The sequence below is a fragment of the Schistocerca nitens genome, chromosome 9, assembly GCF_023898315.1.
Source record: "Schistocerca nitens isolate TAMUIC-IGC-003100 chromosome 9, iqSchNite1.1, whole genome shotgun sequence".
NCBI classification, from domain to species: domain Eukaryota; kingdom Metazoa; phylum Arthropoda; class Insecta; order Orthoptera; family Acrididae; genus Schistocerca; species Schistocerca nitens.
Genome location: NC_064622.1, coordinates 338,775,291 through 338,792,013, shown reverse-complemented (window position 1 = coordinate 338,792,013; position 16,723 = coordinate 338,775,291). Strand labels below are relative to the sequence as shown.

General features: G+C 43.2%; 1 protein-coding gene across 1 annotated transcript in view; it reads left to right on the top strand.

Moving 5' to 3' along the window:
- LOC126204228 (mucin-2-like) overlaps positions 1 to 15,734 on the top strand; it is a gene marked incomplete at its 5' end in the record, with an annotated part of 29,296 nt that extends 13,562 nt beyond the window's left edge. The window contains one exon of the mRNA XM_049938624.1: positions 11,928 to 15,734. Within this exon, the coding sequence (XP_049794581.1) occupies positions 11,928 to 13,895 (1,968 nt within the window). The remainder of the gene's footprint in view (positions 1 to 11,927) is intronic.
- Positions 15,735 to 16,723: the final 989 nt, after the last annotated feature.

Sequence of the window (16,723 nt, the reverse complement as noted above, 5' to 3'; positions counted from 1 at the left end):
CCAGACCCAGCGAAGTCATAGACCCAAGTTGTCAACAAGACACTGTGCAAGCTGGTGACGGCTCCATACTGATGTAGGCTGTGTTTACATGGAATGGACTGGGTCGTCTGATGCAACTAAACCGATCATTGATTGGAAAAGGTTATGCGAGGCTACTTGGAGGCCATTTACAGCCTCACATTCATGAACTTCACCGGATCACAATTGCTCGCGATGTGTTTGAAGAACATTCTGGAGAATTCGAGCGAATGATTTGGCCACCTAAGTCGCCCTACATGATAGGCTTCGAACATTTATTGGACTTCGTCGGATAGTCGGTTTGTGCGCAGAATACCACTCCGGCAACATTCCGCAATTATGGTCGGCAATATCGCGGACACGGCTCGCTTGTTCTGCAGTGTCCATGTCACGTCGAGTTACTGCACTACACCAGACAAAAGGTGATCCGACACAATGTTAGGAAGGACCTCACGACAGTGTAGAAATCACTTGCGCCTTCTTGTTGTCGATTGGGATTTCGCACTAGGCGAGATCTTCGCGATAAATACAAGATAAGAATGGGATCAACACAGAAGGAAGCAAGACTAGGATTTAACGTCTCGCCAACAATGAGTCGTTATATACGGGAAACCAGAGCACATTATTGAAGTATAGGCAAGAAACTCGGCCTTACCCTTTCAAAATAAGCATCAAAGAATTTACCTGGAGGGATTTAGGGAAATCACTGAAAATATAGATGTGAATAAATCGACACGGATTTTATCCATCGTCCTTCCGAATGTTAATTCAGTTTGCTAACCACTGCGCCAACTCGTTCGGCGTCTCAGTGCCTCAAGAGTACTCTCTGTGAAACCAATTTGTGATATCATACCGACCAGGCAGTTGTTTACATCATCAAGGAAGTCTGTTTGTATGTCCCTCTCACATGAGCATGGGCGACGGTCGAAATATACTATGTCTGTAAGATCCTGCTGCATGACTTACCTTGCCAGTAACGAATTCCAGTACGTGCTGACAAGCGTTCGTCCTTCTTACATGATAATAAGACGTTCTCACAAACAAACAACATTACAATCCATACGTATTATAAAAATTGATTTACGAATGTAATGGACGGTTATAATAAAAATGCAGCTGTTTACGGGAGCGCAGAGAGAGTTGTAAATATCGTATAACTTGGCATATATTCTAACGCATTAATGTGGAACCGATTTACACTGAAAAAAAATAGTTGGAATTTTTGCCACCAGGTGCCAAATCTGGCATTGTACACTGTTTGTTTGACGCTACGACATCCGTCCCGTCGTTTGACAACCCATAACGGTTAATAAAATTATCAGCATTATGCCTTTCTCTTGTTTGACGTTTTCTATCCATGTCCCGTGCCTAATCCGTTGCGTATGGAAACATTTCAGTTTGTCTTTCTTGCATCCACAGCGCCATATTTGCACCAGGTTCCAAAACTGGGACCAGTTTTTTTCCTAGCATAAATCGGTTTCACATTAACGCATTCGCAAATCTACCAAGTTTCGCTGCCGTACTTAATTACAACCCACTCTGGACCTTTGTGAATACTTGCACTTTCTTCAGTCCGGAACCGCGCTGCTGCTACGGTCGCAGGTCCGAATCCTGCCTCGGGCTTGAATGTGTGTGATGACCTTAGGTTAGTTCGGTTTACGTAGTTCTAAATCAAATGGTTCAAATGGCTCTGAGCACTATGGGACTTAACTGCTGTGGTCATCAGTCCCCTAGAACTTAGAACTACTTAAACCTAACTAACCTAAGAACATCACACACATCCATGCCTGAGGCACTATTCGAGCCAATGACCGTAGCGGTCGCGCGGCTCCAGACTGTAGCGCCTAAAACCGCTCGGCCACTCCGGCTGGCCGTAGTTCGAAGTCTAGGGGAGTGATGACCTCAGATGTTCAGTCCGACAGAGCTTAGAGCCATTTGAATACTTGCACTTTATAACCACCCAGTATGTTCCACATCGCCTCCAAACGTTTTGTTCCATTACTTCCTTGTAAATAATGTATCCAGGAGACATTTTTTAGACAGTATTCACACTTACCACTGAATGTACCTGCTAAATCACATCATTGTACGACACACAGTTTAGAAGATATTGCGTCATAAACAATGAGACGCTTGAAAGACTGCCGCATATGCATATTGTCTTAATTTAGTGGACATAGACGGATACAGATGGGAGGGAGGAGGGCAGAGAAAGGGGGAGAATGAAATGGACAGAGAATGGGGAGAGGATGAGATGGTTAGATAGAGGAGAGAGGAGGAGATGGAAACAGATTGATGGGATGAGGAGATTAATAGGGGGAGCAGGTGGAGGAGATAGAAAGGAGAGGGGGACGTGGAATTTACTTACTGTGAAGGTGGAGATGGAAGGTCGAGGAAGAGATAGAGGGAAGAATGAGGTGATGGACAGAGAGAAGGGAAGCAGCAGATGGACAGAGAGAGAGGAGAGGAGCACTTGGACAGAGAGAGGAGGATGAGAAGATGTACACAGACTGGGGAAGGAGGACATAGATAGAGGAAAATGGACGAGATGGAAGAAGATTGTAATAAATACATACCAGGGCAACGTCGGTTACTGGACTACTTTATCATATAGTCACCAGTCTTTCATTAAGTACAGATTGTAGATGACATTTCTGCGACATCCTTTCTGTTATTGCCTTACAGTGCTGATCTACTGCATATCCACATGTTCAGTATAAATTAATGTCAGTCTGAAATCTACTGCAAGCGGATGTCATTCTGTCACCATTTTAATGGTCTGCGGGGCGGATTCTCATTTCTGTAATGCTTCTGAACCTCGGTTACGCTCACGCTACTTCCAATTTCTCTCAAAATGGCTGGAGGACGTTTTAATTGTGAAAAGTCCCACAGTGCGTTTGGCTGCATGTATTTTCGGAGTGGAAAAAAATTCCGGTACGTTTTCAATACGTCCTGTTGTAAAATTCCCTTGTCAGTTACCTCCATGCACCCATCTCACAGCGCAGTTGAAATTTCATTCGTGAACGATTCCTGACATTTTAATTAGGTTTCGCCTGTTACATGTCGCTATTTTCAGAATCAGTCTGACGGATGGAATTCCGGCTTTTTGTTATATCGTTGCTCGACAGGCCGGTTTCCATTGATACGCATCTGTGTAAGAGAACGTAATGGCGTCGACCGTCTCCAAAAGAAGAGAAATAGAGGCATGACATTGAAGTGTTTTATTGGAATCAAAAAACCGGACAGCTCTGTTTAAGGGAACCGTATTGTAAAAACTACTATAAACAACATAATCGGCAATTTACTGTCACGTTCGCTATACCTCCGCCCACAGGTCAGGCATTAAAACTCCATCGACGTGGAATGATGGAAGTAGGGATGGTTAGAATTTTACGTTCCGTCGACGTCGAGGTGATTGGAGACTGATCACGAACTCGGACTGTGGCATGATGGCTACTGAAACAGAATGTGTACATTTCAGAGGAACCATCTCGGTATTTACCTTAAGCAGTGTATGGAAACCGCGCAAAATATCAAGCAGGAAGGCCGAGTGAAGACCTGAGGCGCCGTACTTCCGAGTACGAGCACATTTTCTGAACACTGCTCCACGTCGCTCGGTGTTTGCATAGACTTCATCAAGGTCATAGAACTAGCTGTGTAGGATGAGAACGGCGGACGAGATCGATAGTTACTTTTCCAGATGTACCATGTCTGAATTCTTGCGCGTGGTTTTGGAGAAACGGCGAGGGAGCTAAATTTGATACAGAAACCCTTTCAACTTCATATTGGGGCAGTAATAACTGGGTTTGATATCTAGCCATCTCGGATTGCATTAGCTTATGTTGTTTTTAGGCCAATCAAAGGAATTATAATGCTCTGTCGATTCTGGAAACTCCATTTTAAAATTTGGTAATAAATACTGCGTCACATCCTGTATTATGTCCTTCATATCCGTTAATTAGAGCGTGTTTGGGTCTAGATCATGCGTGTTTCCGTTGAGTGTACCGTTCAATTCGTCCCTGTTCGCGTTCAATTTACTGATCCTTTTTCAGTCCATCAGTATCAAATACTGATGAATTAAGTGATGATCAAGAACGTATCCAACGGGAGAATCATTCGTAGTGGGGTGTTGAGTCACCAAAACATAATTCACATCAGTATTTTCCATTGCAACTGAATCTGAGGGTTAATTACTGTTACCAATCTCAGACTACACACTACATCATTAAGTTTAAAATTGAGTTTCATTTAAAAAAAAATTTCCAGGTTGTCATCTCAATGAAAATTGTCTGTTGGTGATGTATCACGTAGATAACACGTTTTTAGCCTGTTAAGAGTTGTTAAAATGAAATTATTAGGTGCCATAACAAATTTGAAGTCGCACTCGCCGTTCCTTGTCCTAGAACTAGCGACGTTGTACATAACACTACCATCGAAATGGCTATGTCATACTCACCTATTTCTTTTCTCCAAATCCAACATGATTTTATCCTTTCCTCAACTACCGGTCCTCTGCGGACATGAGTAAATACATGAAAAATATAAATTAAGTAAAAACAATAACCAGGTTTCGAACACGGAACGCAGAAAGCGAGAAACCGTGACGCTTGTTACTGTGCCACCAGCTTGGCTGAGTTTCTCGCGCGCTTAGAGGCACCTAAATTACGTAAGAAACTTTGAGAGTCATTATCTCTCAAACTATCGAATAGCTACTGACAAGACTAGATACGTGTTTGCTTATTTTGTTCCTCTTCCACTGAGCGGAGTTTCTGGCAAACAGTGATCAGGCACTTACCAAGTTTTCCCTTTTAGTCTACTTCTTGGGTCGACACTTCGAAGTTAAATTCGTAACTAGCATTTCTTCTGCCTTTCAGTATTTTCACCGAGCGAGGTGACGTAATGTAGTTTGACTCTTACATACGTAGACGATTGCAGCAACCAGCCACTTCTTACAGTGCTATTTATTTATTTAAACTGCACTGCTACCGGTTTCAAACGGACAGGTTCATTTTCAGACGACTAGTTCACGTTTTTCATTAGATTTCGCATTTTATTTCCCTAACAGACGAAATCTCGTTGAGGTGGTGGTGTCCAACAACCAATACAAGATGTGAGACAATGTCTTTTTAACTGTAATTGTGCCTCACAACGATTTTAACTCATGTACAAAAATTATTAAACGGAAGATGTTTCACAATTTTGGTAAACATTTCTGGAATACAGTGATCAATTAATTGTTATATTTAGATTAAAGTTCAGTCTTGATCACGTTATGTCTGTTTTAATGAGTAACCGGTTTCGGTTTTTTTCTATAAAACCATCGTCAGACCCATTGGCTCCTTTGCGCTGGTAGGTGGAGCTCTCCTTGCTGCTGTGCAGTCAACTGATCAGCAAGGAGAGCTCCACCTACCAGCCCAAAGGAGCCAATGGGTCTGACGATGGTTTTATAGAAAAAAACCTAAACCGGTTACTCATTAAAACAGACATAACGTGATCAAGACTGAACTTTATTCTAAATATGGAAGATGTTTCGATTACTTACGATGACGAATTCGCGCCGTTATGTTCCAGGGCCGGCTGCTTATCATCTTGCAGCAGCGAAAACTATATAGAGCACTTTTTATGTATATGTATGCACATAATGTAAAGCACCACTCATACACTAAGAAGTTTCATCACATAGAGGTATGTATACAAAGATAGCGACATTACAACCGTAACAATGCCAAAGGCTTTAAGTCTCAGAGGTATTTCGTTATGTACATATATGTGACAGTAGAAATTTACAAATTGATAATGTTACATTACTTACCAGTCACACTGAAAGAGAAATGATTAAAATTAACATAAACAAATGAAGCAGTTATAAAGTGTTGTTGCAGTGTTATCACGTAAATATTATAGTATACACTGGAACCAAAGTAAATGATAAGTCCAGATGTACACAAATAATAACTATGGATATATTATGGCATACATTGAAGTCACAATAAATGATTTGGCATGGACGTGCATGTATAAATATTACAACAGTGGACATTTCATTTTTTTTACTTTAAATTGGAAAGCAGGTGGATAAAATTTTGAATGAAGGATGCACTGGCTAACTCGATTTGTTCATTGAGGAGATTTTGTGGTGATTCGCTTTTATGTACATATATTTATCTCCCATCAAACAAATGCATAAAGCTACCTTTCTCATCATTGTGTAATACTTGTATATAGCCGGCCGGAGAGGCCGTGCGGTTTTAGGCGCTACAGTCTGGAGCCGAGAGACCACTACGGTCGCAGGTTCGAATCCTGCCTCGGGCATGGGTGTGTGTGATGTCCTTAGGTTAGTTAGGTTTAATTAGTTCTAAGTTCTAGGCGACTGATGACCTCAGAAGTTAAGTCGCATAGTGCTCAGAGCCATTTGAGCCATTTGTACATGGTCTTCAGTGCTCTTTATTCCATGATTGTTGTGTGCAAGGCAAGTGTGGATTTTGAAATGTTGTTCAAACATATGGCGTCTACATGTACACTGAATCGAGTCGCAATGTTTCTTCCAGTTTGTCCTATATAGTAAGAGGGTCACCTTTGACAGCTGAGTTTGTATATGCCATGAGTTTGTATGAGGGTTTGTTATTCTTTAAGTTGTGAACTGCTAACTGCTGGAGTTTGTTTTTGTGGAAGCTTGTTTATGATTTTAAATAGATAGCTTATTTTATAAGATATGTTCCCTGAGAAAGTTAGTGGAATACAGTTTTTGCTGTTTGTTACTGTGTCTTGTGTTAGTTGCATGGCTGTCAGGTGTGTAGCTTTGCTGACTGAAGGTTTTTGGATTTTTTGTGGTAATTTGTCTATCATGAGAGAACTGTATTCATTGTCGAAGGCTACGGTTTTAATGACACTGATTTTTTTTTCTTTTTGAACTGGTTCAAGTCGAATTTTGTGTAGGCGATTCACTGTGGATCTAAAATATGCCATCTTATGCTGGTTTCGATGTTGAGCTGTTGATACATACGTCAGCGATTGTTGGTTTTCTATAAACCTTAAAATGATTTCATGGTTTTTGTTGGTGACGTAGTGGTCAGGACACTGAACTCTCATTCGTGGGGGCATAGATTCAGAACCCCAGACGCTCATCCACTCAAGATTTCCACGACCCACTAAATCACTTAAGACATTTGCAAGCATACATCCTTCGAAAAGGTCACGGTTAGTTTCATTCCCCGTTTTTGAAACAAATCAAGCTGGTGCTCTGTCTCTTATGACCTCGTTGTCGACGAGACGTTAAACTCTAGGTTTCGTTACTTTTCCTATAATAATTTCTCCATTCATCGGTTTACTAGCAGTCCATATTTTTTATTCTGCAAGTGGTCTCTCCATTGTGCAAGTTCTTTAATTCTTATCCGTTTCCCGAACAGCGATTTCATCAACAAATCTTTCCACTAATGTACTTTTCCCTCCAGTATCAATTTCACATTTGAACAAGAAATGAGGTCGTTGGAACCTTCTGAGGAGATAGTCGAATTCTGTGTCGCTGTTATACGATAGCTTATTAAAATTGGTTAATGATTCGGGTTTGCACCCATCATCATATGCAAAAACGGGAAAATATAAACAATAATAGTCAGTGGATTTATAAAAACAAGAATATGAATATGAAATGTGAGGATAAAATTAATAAGCTACCTACAAATTCCAATATCGCCGCACACTGGCGTAGCCAGTGCATAACAGAACAAAAGTATGAAGCTCTTATCTTTGTATTATATGAAGTTTACAAAGATCGGCACTAGTAAAGCAGCAGCTACAGACAGTTGACATTATACCTACACTCAGTGAGGTGACAAAAGACGTGGGATAGAGATATGCACATATAGAGACGGCGGTAGTATCACGTACGCAAGGTATAAAAGGCAGTGCATTGGCAGGGCTGTCTTATGTAATCAGGTGATTCATGCGAAAATGTAATCGGCGTGATTACGGCAGCAAGACGGAAATTAACAAACTTTGAACGCGGAATGGTAGTTGCAGCTGGACGCATGGAACATTCCATTTAGGAAATCGTTCGGGAATTCAATATTCTGAAATCCTAAGTGTCAATAGTGTGCCGAGAACACCAAATTTCGGGCAGCAACAACGCGGTGCCCAACGGCCTTCACCTAACGACCGAGAGCAGCGGCACTGTGCAGGCTGCTGGTGGCTCTATAACTATGTGGGCTGTGTTTACATGGAATTGACTGGGTCCTCTAGTCCAGCTGAACAAGTCATTGACTGGAAATGGATACGTTCGGACACTTGGAGGCCTATTGCAGCCATTCGTGGACTTCATGTTCCCAGACAAAGATGCATTTTTTTATGGATGACAGTGCGCCCTGTCACCGGGCTGTAATTGCTCGTGACTGGTTTCAAGATCATTCTGGACAATTCGAACCTTTGATTTGGACACCCAGATAGACCAACACCAATTCCATCGTGCGTTTGTGGAACATAATCGAGATGTCGGTTCGCGCGCATAATCCTGCACTGGCAACAATTTCGCAGTTATGGGCGGCTACACAGCTTTCTACGTGACACAATACAGTCTACGACATTATACGGAAATGAAAGACGATTTAAAATAAGCATGACATATGAATGTGAGGTGAGTTGAATAAAAAGTAAGAATGTAGATAGTGGCATAAAGATAGAATTATAAACAGGCGAGACTCAATACAGGAGTAGGTGAAGCAGCCACGGTGATGTGAGCAGTCTTATGACTTCAGAGTGACCAATTGGAGGCGGCGGCGTATTTAGTCCATGAACCTGTGTTAGGACGCTATAGGCGTCAAACATCACTATCATAATAAAGGTGGAGGCTAGTTCCATAAGCTTCTCTTGAAATGCCTTCGTATCCCGGCTGTGTAGATACAGCCTTGAAGCGCATTTTCAGTCGCCTTTACACCGTTAACTTTTATCTCAGGTCATACCATATATTACATTGCGAGAGTCGCCTCCATAGAACATTATCACCCGTGTGGTGACACATCTACGGCACACAGACGTCACGTTACGCAGCGTCAACATCTGGACTTAATAGGAGCAGAATTCCCACTCTTCTATAGCGTATGAATGATACAGATCGTGGGCCAAATCGGTCTATCACATCGAGTGCTGCCTGGATTGTACAGAGGTTGGACAAAAATGTGGAAACACCAAAGAGAAATGCAGTCTTTACCGTAAATGCATGTTTTAGCCGAGCCTGCAGGCTGCGCTGTTGTACTATACCATGAGAGGCACCTGCGAAATGTGCTCAATGCACTGTAAGAGTCAGTGGTGGTCAGAACAATGTTATGTGTAGTTGTGTGTGTGTTATGTCGGACCTAGTGAGCTCTATCTTGGGAAAACTGTTGCTGTTGTTACGGCGGCTGCTTCTGTAACCAAAGTGGCTGCAGTATTTGCTGTTTCAACAGGTACCTTACCGAAGATTTCTACTGCGGCCAGGAAAATCTGAAAATCATCACCAGCCATGTCACAACGCGGCGGAAATGGGTGTTGAGTGATCATGACAGACTGGCATTCAAGACGATTATGACGAAAAATAAGAGGACGGCCACTGGAAAAATCACTGCAGAACAGAACGTCGCATTCTGCTGTCAGCACTGAAATAGGGAGGGGGTTCCACAAACGGGGAGCTGCAGCACGAGTGGGAATTCCAAAACCAGTCATCAGTGATGCAAATACCCGTCCCATGAAAACATGTCGAAGCCATGGAACCTGGGCTAGGAAGCAAAGGAAGAAACTCGTTTGTTCGTGTGAATACTGTTTCACACTGTATCACACTGTTTCCTACCTCTGGCTGAATTTATGTCTCATGGCGGGGTTCGATTGGTGACTAGGGCAGCCATGTCGTGACATTCCATAGGCCCCATGGTCACTTTTTAAGATCGCTTTACTGTTAAGAATTACGTGACCATTTTAGTTAGTAATGGCCATTCAACGGTACAATGTTTGTTCCCTATCGTTGTGTTCGAAGACGACAGTGTCCGTGTTCACACAGCTCATCGACCAGCTCTTGAGCACGAGGATGAATTTTTGAATATAATCTGGCTACCACAGCAGTCGATCGCAGAATTACCGAGCATCTGCGGTCTACTTTGGAGAGAAGGATGGGTGACCTTTGTCCACCTACATCATCCTTACCTGAACTTGCCGCTATTTTGCAGGAAGAACGAAACAATATTCCGTTGAAAACCACAACGAACCCGTATTTATGCATTTCGAAGAAGCTATTTTGAATGCCAACGGGTTGCCTACACAGTAATTATCAGACATACACTACTGGCCATTAAAATTGCTACACCAAGAAGAAATGCAGATGACAAACGGGCATTCATCGGACAAATATATTATACAAGAACTGACATGTGATTACATCAGAGTCACAGATCCTGAGAAATCACTACCCAGGACAACCACCTCTGCCCGTAATAACGGCCTTGATACGCCTGTGCATTGAGTAAAACAGAGCTTGATAAGCGTGCACACGTACAGCTGCCCATGGAGCTTCAACACGATACCACAGTTCAACAAGAGTAGTGACTGGCGTATTGTGACGAGCCAGTTGCTCGGCCACCATTGACCAGACGTTTTCAATTGGTGGAGATCTGGAGAATGTGCTGGCCAGGGCAGCAGCCGAACATTTTCTGTATCCAGAAAGGCCCGTACAGGACCTGCAAAATTCGGTCGTGCATTATCCTGCTGAAATGTAGGGTTTCGCAGGAATCGAATGAAGGGTAGAGCCACGGATCGTAACACATGTGAAATGTAACGTCCACTGTTCAAAGTGCCGTCAATGCGAACAAGACGTAACCGACACGTATAACGAATGGCACTCCAACCATCACGTCGGGTGATACGCCAGTATGGCGATGACGAATACACGCTTCCAATGTGCGTTCACCGTCATGTCGCCAAACACGGATGCGACCATCATTATGCTGTAAACATAGCCTGCATTCATCCGAAAAAATGACGTTTCGCATTCGTGCTCCCAGGTTCGTCGTTAAGTACACCATCGCAGGCGTTCCTGTCTGTGATGCAGCGTCAAGGATAACCGCAGCCACGGTCTCCGAGCTGATAGTCCATGCTGCCGCAAACGTCGTCGAACTGTTCTTGGAGATGGTTGTTGTCTTGCAAACGTCCCCATCTGTTGACTCAGGGATAGAGATGTGGCTGCACGATCCGTTACAGCCATGCGGATAAGATGCCTGACGTCTCGACTGCTAGAGATACGAGGCCGTTGGGATCCAGCACGGCGTTCCGTATTACCCTTCTGAACTCACCGATTACATATTCTGCTAACAGTCATTGGATCTCGACCAACGCGAGCAGCAGTGTCGCGATACGATAAACCGCAATCGCGATTGGCTACAACAATCCAACCTTTATCAAAGTCGGAAACGTGATGGTACGCATTTCTCCTCCTTACACGAGGCATCACAATAACATTTCACCAGGCAATGCAGGTCAACTGCTGTTTGTGTATGAGAAATCGGTTGGAAACTTCCCTCATGTCAGGACGTTGTAGGTGTCGTCACCGGCGCTAACCTTGTGTGAATGCTCTGAAAAGCTAATCATTTGCATATCACAGCATCTTCTTCCTGTCGGTTAAATTTCGCGGCTGTAGCACGTCATCTTCGTGGTGTCGCAATTTTAATGGCCAGTAGTGTAGTAATGTGTTGCGTTTCCGTATTTTTATCCACCCATTGTAACTTATTTCGGGTGGCACTATTGGTTTTGAAAGCTATGCTGAGGAGACACACCTCATGTATTATGTCAGTAGATTTGTTCAAAGTAATATTCTTTTACACACGTGGCGAGTATTTAAAACACCACCGGCAGTGTATATAAATACTGATGTAAATTTGGTCTACTTGTTGCAGCTGCCGGCGCCACTGAAAGCAACACCGCCGCCATTAGTGACCACACGAGGGGAACCCAAGCGTCAGCCCCATAGATCTACCACTACGACGACGACTCCCAGCACGACCAGGGCGTCAACCACAACAGCCCCTCCGACGAGGAAGCCGCTCACAACGCAGCCACCAGCTACGACCCCAAAACCTACAACAGTGGTGAGTGGTCCTGTGATCGAGCCCCAGGCAGCACAGGATGCCCCAGCAGTGGCAGTACCACGGCCCAGTGACGACGCTGGCCACCACCACCACCACCATGAGGGCAGGGATCTCTGCAGCGACCCCTTCCACAGCTTCCTGTGCCAGAAGGTTGACACCAGCAAACGACGGAGGGTCTATGGTCGGCTTCCGCAACCGCCACTCCTTCCAGCCGGATCGTCACCAGACAGAGCGCGGGCGGATGGACTTTCATTCGTGGGAGACAGTACATTCGTCAAGGCTACTGCCATCCCACCTCCGGGAAACTTCGTCTCCTCCAGCAGTATTTCTACTCCAGCAGCTAGACAGTCGTTCACATCGAGTGTCGCACCATTGACAACTTCTCCTCCTCAACAACGAAGGAAACCCACACTCTCTATACAGAATGAATACTCACAATTTCCTCAGCATCAAACAGCTTTTCAAAGACTTCCAACGACAACTGAAAGTGAAACGGTACAAACGACAAGTTCCACTCCTCCTTGCCACACCCAGGGAAGAGCCATACCTCGACCGACTATCGCTACATTGCCCATCATATCGCCACAGTTCCCTAGATACCGTTCGGAACAAGCAGCATCTAATCTCTTGACGACCGTGAGTGATCCAGGTCCACAGAATGTGCTCCACAAAGAGCCACGACCATTTATAGTGGAGGATTCGAGTCGCAGATCTGACGTAGCATACTCAACAAGAACAGTGCCGCCTTCAAAACCTACAGTGCCACCTGATTTTTTCAACAGATTACCGACAGCTCAGATCAGGCCAACAACGACGGCAGTTTCGGGTTCTAGACCTCAAGAGAGACCCAGCCCGGCTGCATCAAATTCACAGCCAGTCACATCATGTGTGAAGTTGGGTGGGAAATGCCTAGAAACTGCTGCAACGAAACCGCAGCCATCTGCATTCGCTCCATTGGCTAACACTCCAGCTCAGGCGGAGCGCGTTCCCACTTTTCGCCCGCCTTCATCGACCTTAAGATCCACTACAGTTCCTGGTGACAATGACGTCCAGCCGGCCGCCGCTCAGAACGACGACGCCCGCGTACTTCCAGACAACACCGAAGAGCACGGGCACGACCACCACGATCACCACCATCACCACCATAGTGGCAACATTTGTGATGATCCATTCCACAGCTTCCTCTGCGAGCCGACGAAGCCAAGGCGACGTTTCGACGGGCGACCACAGACCTCTGGAACTCCGAGAAGGATTCCAGATATAGCAGGAGGGTCACCACGCTCGGGAAGCTCGCCGCTGGAAGGAGCTGGCTCGTTCCTCAGCTCTGCCACCCTGGCGCTTCCCTCTTCAGACGCTTCCAGATCTGTGAAAGCAGGCAGTGAAGGTCGATACTCGCAGGAGAAGCCACCCACATTTGATGAAGCACTTCCAGCAGCAGCTCAACAGCAGGAAGTGGTCGGTTACTTGTATCCCAAACCTGCCGCCCCTCTCCAATACCCTGGGGATTCAATTCGCAATAGTTTACCTTTACAACAGAGAAACATATTCCCAGCAGCTCAATATTTCCAAGCAGAAAGCGCCAACGACATCCGTTCGATTGCAAAATCTCGTCCGTCTGTTGGTGCAGGTATAAAGAGGGACACGCTGAGTGCAGCAGGTGGTTCTAGTACTGATGATGCCACCGGCGGTCGTGAAAGTTCTGAAACGTCGTTGGTACACTCCTCAAGTAGCGACAGCCAACCCTCGAGATGGTCATGGGCGCAGACGGTGGCCTAACAAGCAATCGTCGGACATGCGAGTGAAATACGTATATAGTTCCTCGTAGCTTCTTGGATATTACTCTCAAGAAGATCTGGTGATGTAAGCTATGTGCTCTAGGCAGAAAATGTGACAGCGTAACCAGCTAAGAGTAGAGCTACGCGATGCTGATTTTGTATTACAGGTGACTTTCCCGCGCCCAATTCATCTATACTATTATCTCCGTGCCAAACACTTTGTACAATGAGCGCCGTGTCACACAAAATGGAGACCATACAATTACAATGGAAAGTAGCTGTTTTCTTTAGGTTCTGCTACCGTTTTTTATCCTCTCATACAGATTTTCAGGTTCCATTGTAGTGTCGCAACTCAAAGTCGAAATCAAATGCAAGGAAAGTGTAAAAGGCACAGTAATGGAATCTGCATTGTAAAAGTGAGATTAATCTCACTTTCAGAGACATTACTTGGATACAAGAGCTTGTTTTCAGCTACACTTCTCTGATTAATCATATAATATTCGTAAACATACTCTTTGTGTATTTCAGTTAATGGTTTGTGTACAGACCAAACTAATGCGATCGAAAAATATACAAATTGATAGGTATATACTGAAGTGCAGATATTTTTATTGATGACTGAGGACAGTGAACTGAACTATATTACATTACTATTTACTTCATTTGTCGACGAATAATTATAGCCATTAGGAGTATTATGTTTTTAGGTTGGTTAGTACCTCCAAGTACCAGCGTCAAGAGCAAGCCATTAATGTTATTCCCCCATGGGCAGCAGTTCGTATGCTGAAGTATAGACGCAAAACGGTTAATTTATACTGGCAGGTTTAATGCATTTAGTACAGCAATTAAGAACCTGCGGAAAACATCAGGTAGTGGTGTGTTTGAAGGAAGCGTGTTAGAAGCAGACAAAAGCAACTAACAATCTGAAGTGGATACATATCAAGGTACCAATGAGCACAATATCTGCACATTTTGCTCTAACACCCTGTATTTATAAACCACCATGTGAAGCCACGAAGACTGAAGCTTAAGCTTTACCGTACTAGAGTACGATTCATTCAGAAAAGGAAAAAAAGTGACAGCTTTAAAACATAACTGAGCCTCCGTGTCAAATGTACATTAATTTATAAAATTTCTGTCTGCGCCATATTTTTCACGTTTTACTAATTGTAGCTGTATGGGGAGCGTTTAATTGTATCATGCAGATTGCTTTCAGTTAGATCAAGAGCAGAAAAATTAATTTGTAAGGATCCTCTACCTTCTACAACGAGAACTCGAGCTCATTCCTGTAACTCTAATAGTTAGATCGTACAGTTATGTACAATGTTTACTGAAAATGTGACGAATGACTTATTTTTAACTTTAATTTTGTATTTAGTATTGAGGAGTATTCTTGCTGAAGTACTCCTAGTGTCAACACTGTGTTTGTATTTATGGAATTGTGGAATTTTGTACAGGATGTCTGGACCATGTTCCACAAAGGATAAATGATAAATTCAACTAAAATAACTGTTCAGCATAGTTGTGAACAGCACAGGCTATTGAAATACATGTTTTCGAGAAAGGGGAAAACACTACTGGAAGGGATTGGGTATTAATCGAATTTATCATTTCATTTGTTCTAAATGAACATGCTATTACTTGTCTAACGTTCAGAATAGTTTCAGTAGTTGTGTTTGAAAGATATTACACTTTAATATCTTCTGTCATCTGTACTCGTAAGACTTTAATATAGTTACCATGTATATACAAATGAAATGTAAATATTGTAACAATAACTGGATCATGCCAGTACATTATTCACTATAATTCTGTACATTATGAAGGCATGTCAACATTGGCAAACTCGTAATTTGTGATAAATAAAGTACATTCAGTTCCACAAAGTTTCTTAACTCATTTGTGAAGTCTATTTTCAACAGATCATGTCTTTATTTATATTTAAGTTTTCGATCAGAGTACGTCTGCGAGCTTGATCTTAAGAGATTACTTAACATCACAGTGCTTTATATGCAAACTTGCACATTAATTTTAGCTATTCCTCATGTTACTAATGAAACAAACTTCGTTTCGACACAGAAACCGAAGACATTTATACTTCTGTATTATATAGATAACAAGTCTTTTATCCACAACATTCAGTCTGGATTTAAAATCTTCGTTTCTACCTGTCTGACGTATGATGACAGTTTTTGAGGATGTATGTTGAATAGCTTTCTGAATCACTGATAGCACCAATGGTAAAGAATGAAGGTAGTTTCCCTCTTCAATGTTAGGGCTGTGGAGATTACTGTTCCCTTCAAACGCAAATTAACCCTTAACTGCTCTAGTGGGGTCCTGGAAACCGCAGACGATAGAATACAATACATGGTACGTGAACGGAACAACAGATGGCACCTGTGTTCTTGGTAATCCTCAGTGAAGTGCTGCCTTTTAACGCGGAGTGTTGAATGCGGTGTTTCCAGTATTATTGTGTGAGATAAAGAAAAAGAGGTCTCAGAATACCCCACCAGAGTATTAACGTAGGTTGGTTTTGACTATCTCAATTAGTGTTTTACGCGACTGAAATCTTAGAGTACTTCGAAAACAGCACACGTTCTATGATAACGTTAATTGTTAAGGTTAAGTGAGTATGAATGCATTATTTTTCAGAATGGCATCATCGAAGTCATTAACAGATGACGAGTTGGAAAGAATAGTGAATGATCCTACGTTTTTGCAATCTGATGAGGAAACCACAGCAGATGAGGATGAATTTATACTAAGTGACCATGATTCCACCTCTGAAGCTACATCAGAAAGTAGTTCTGAAGAATCAGATAAAGAGGC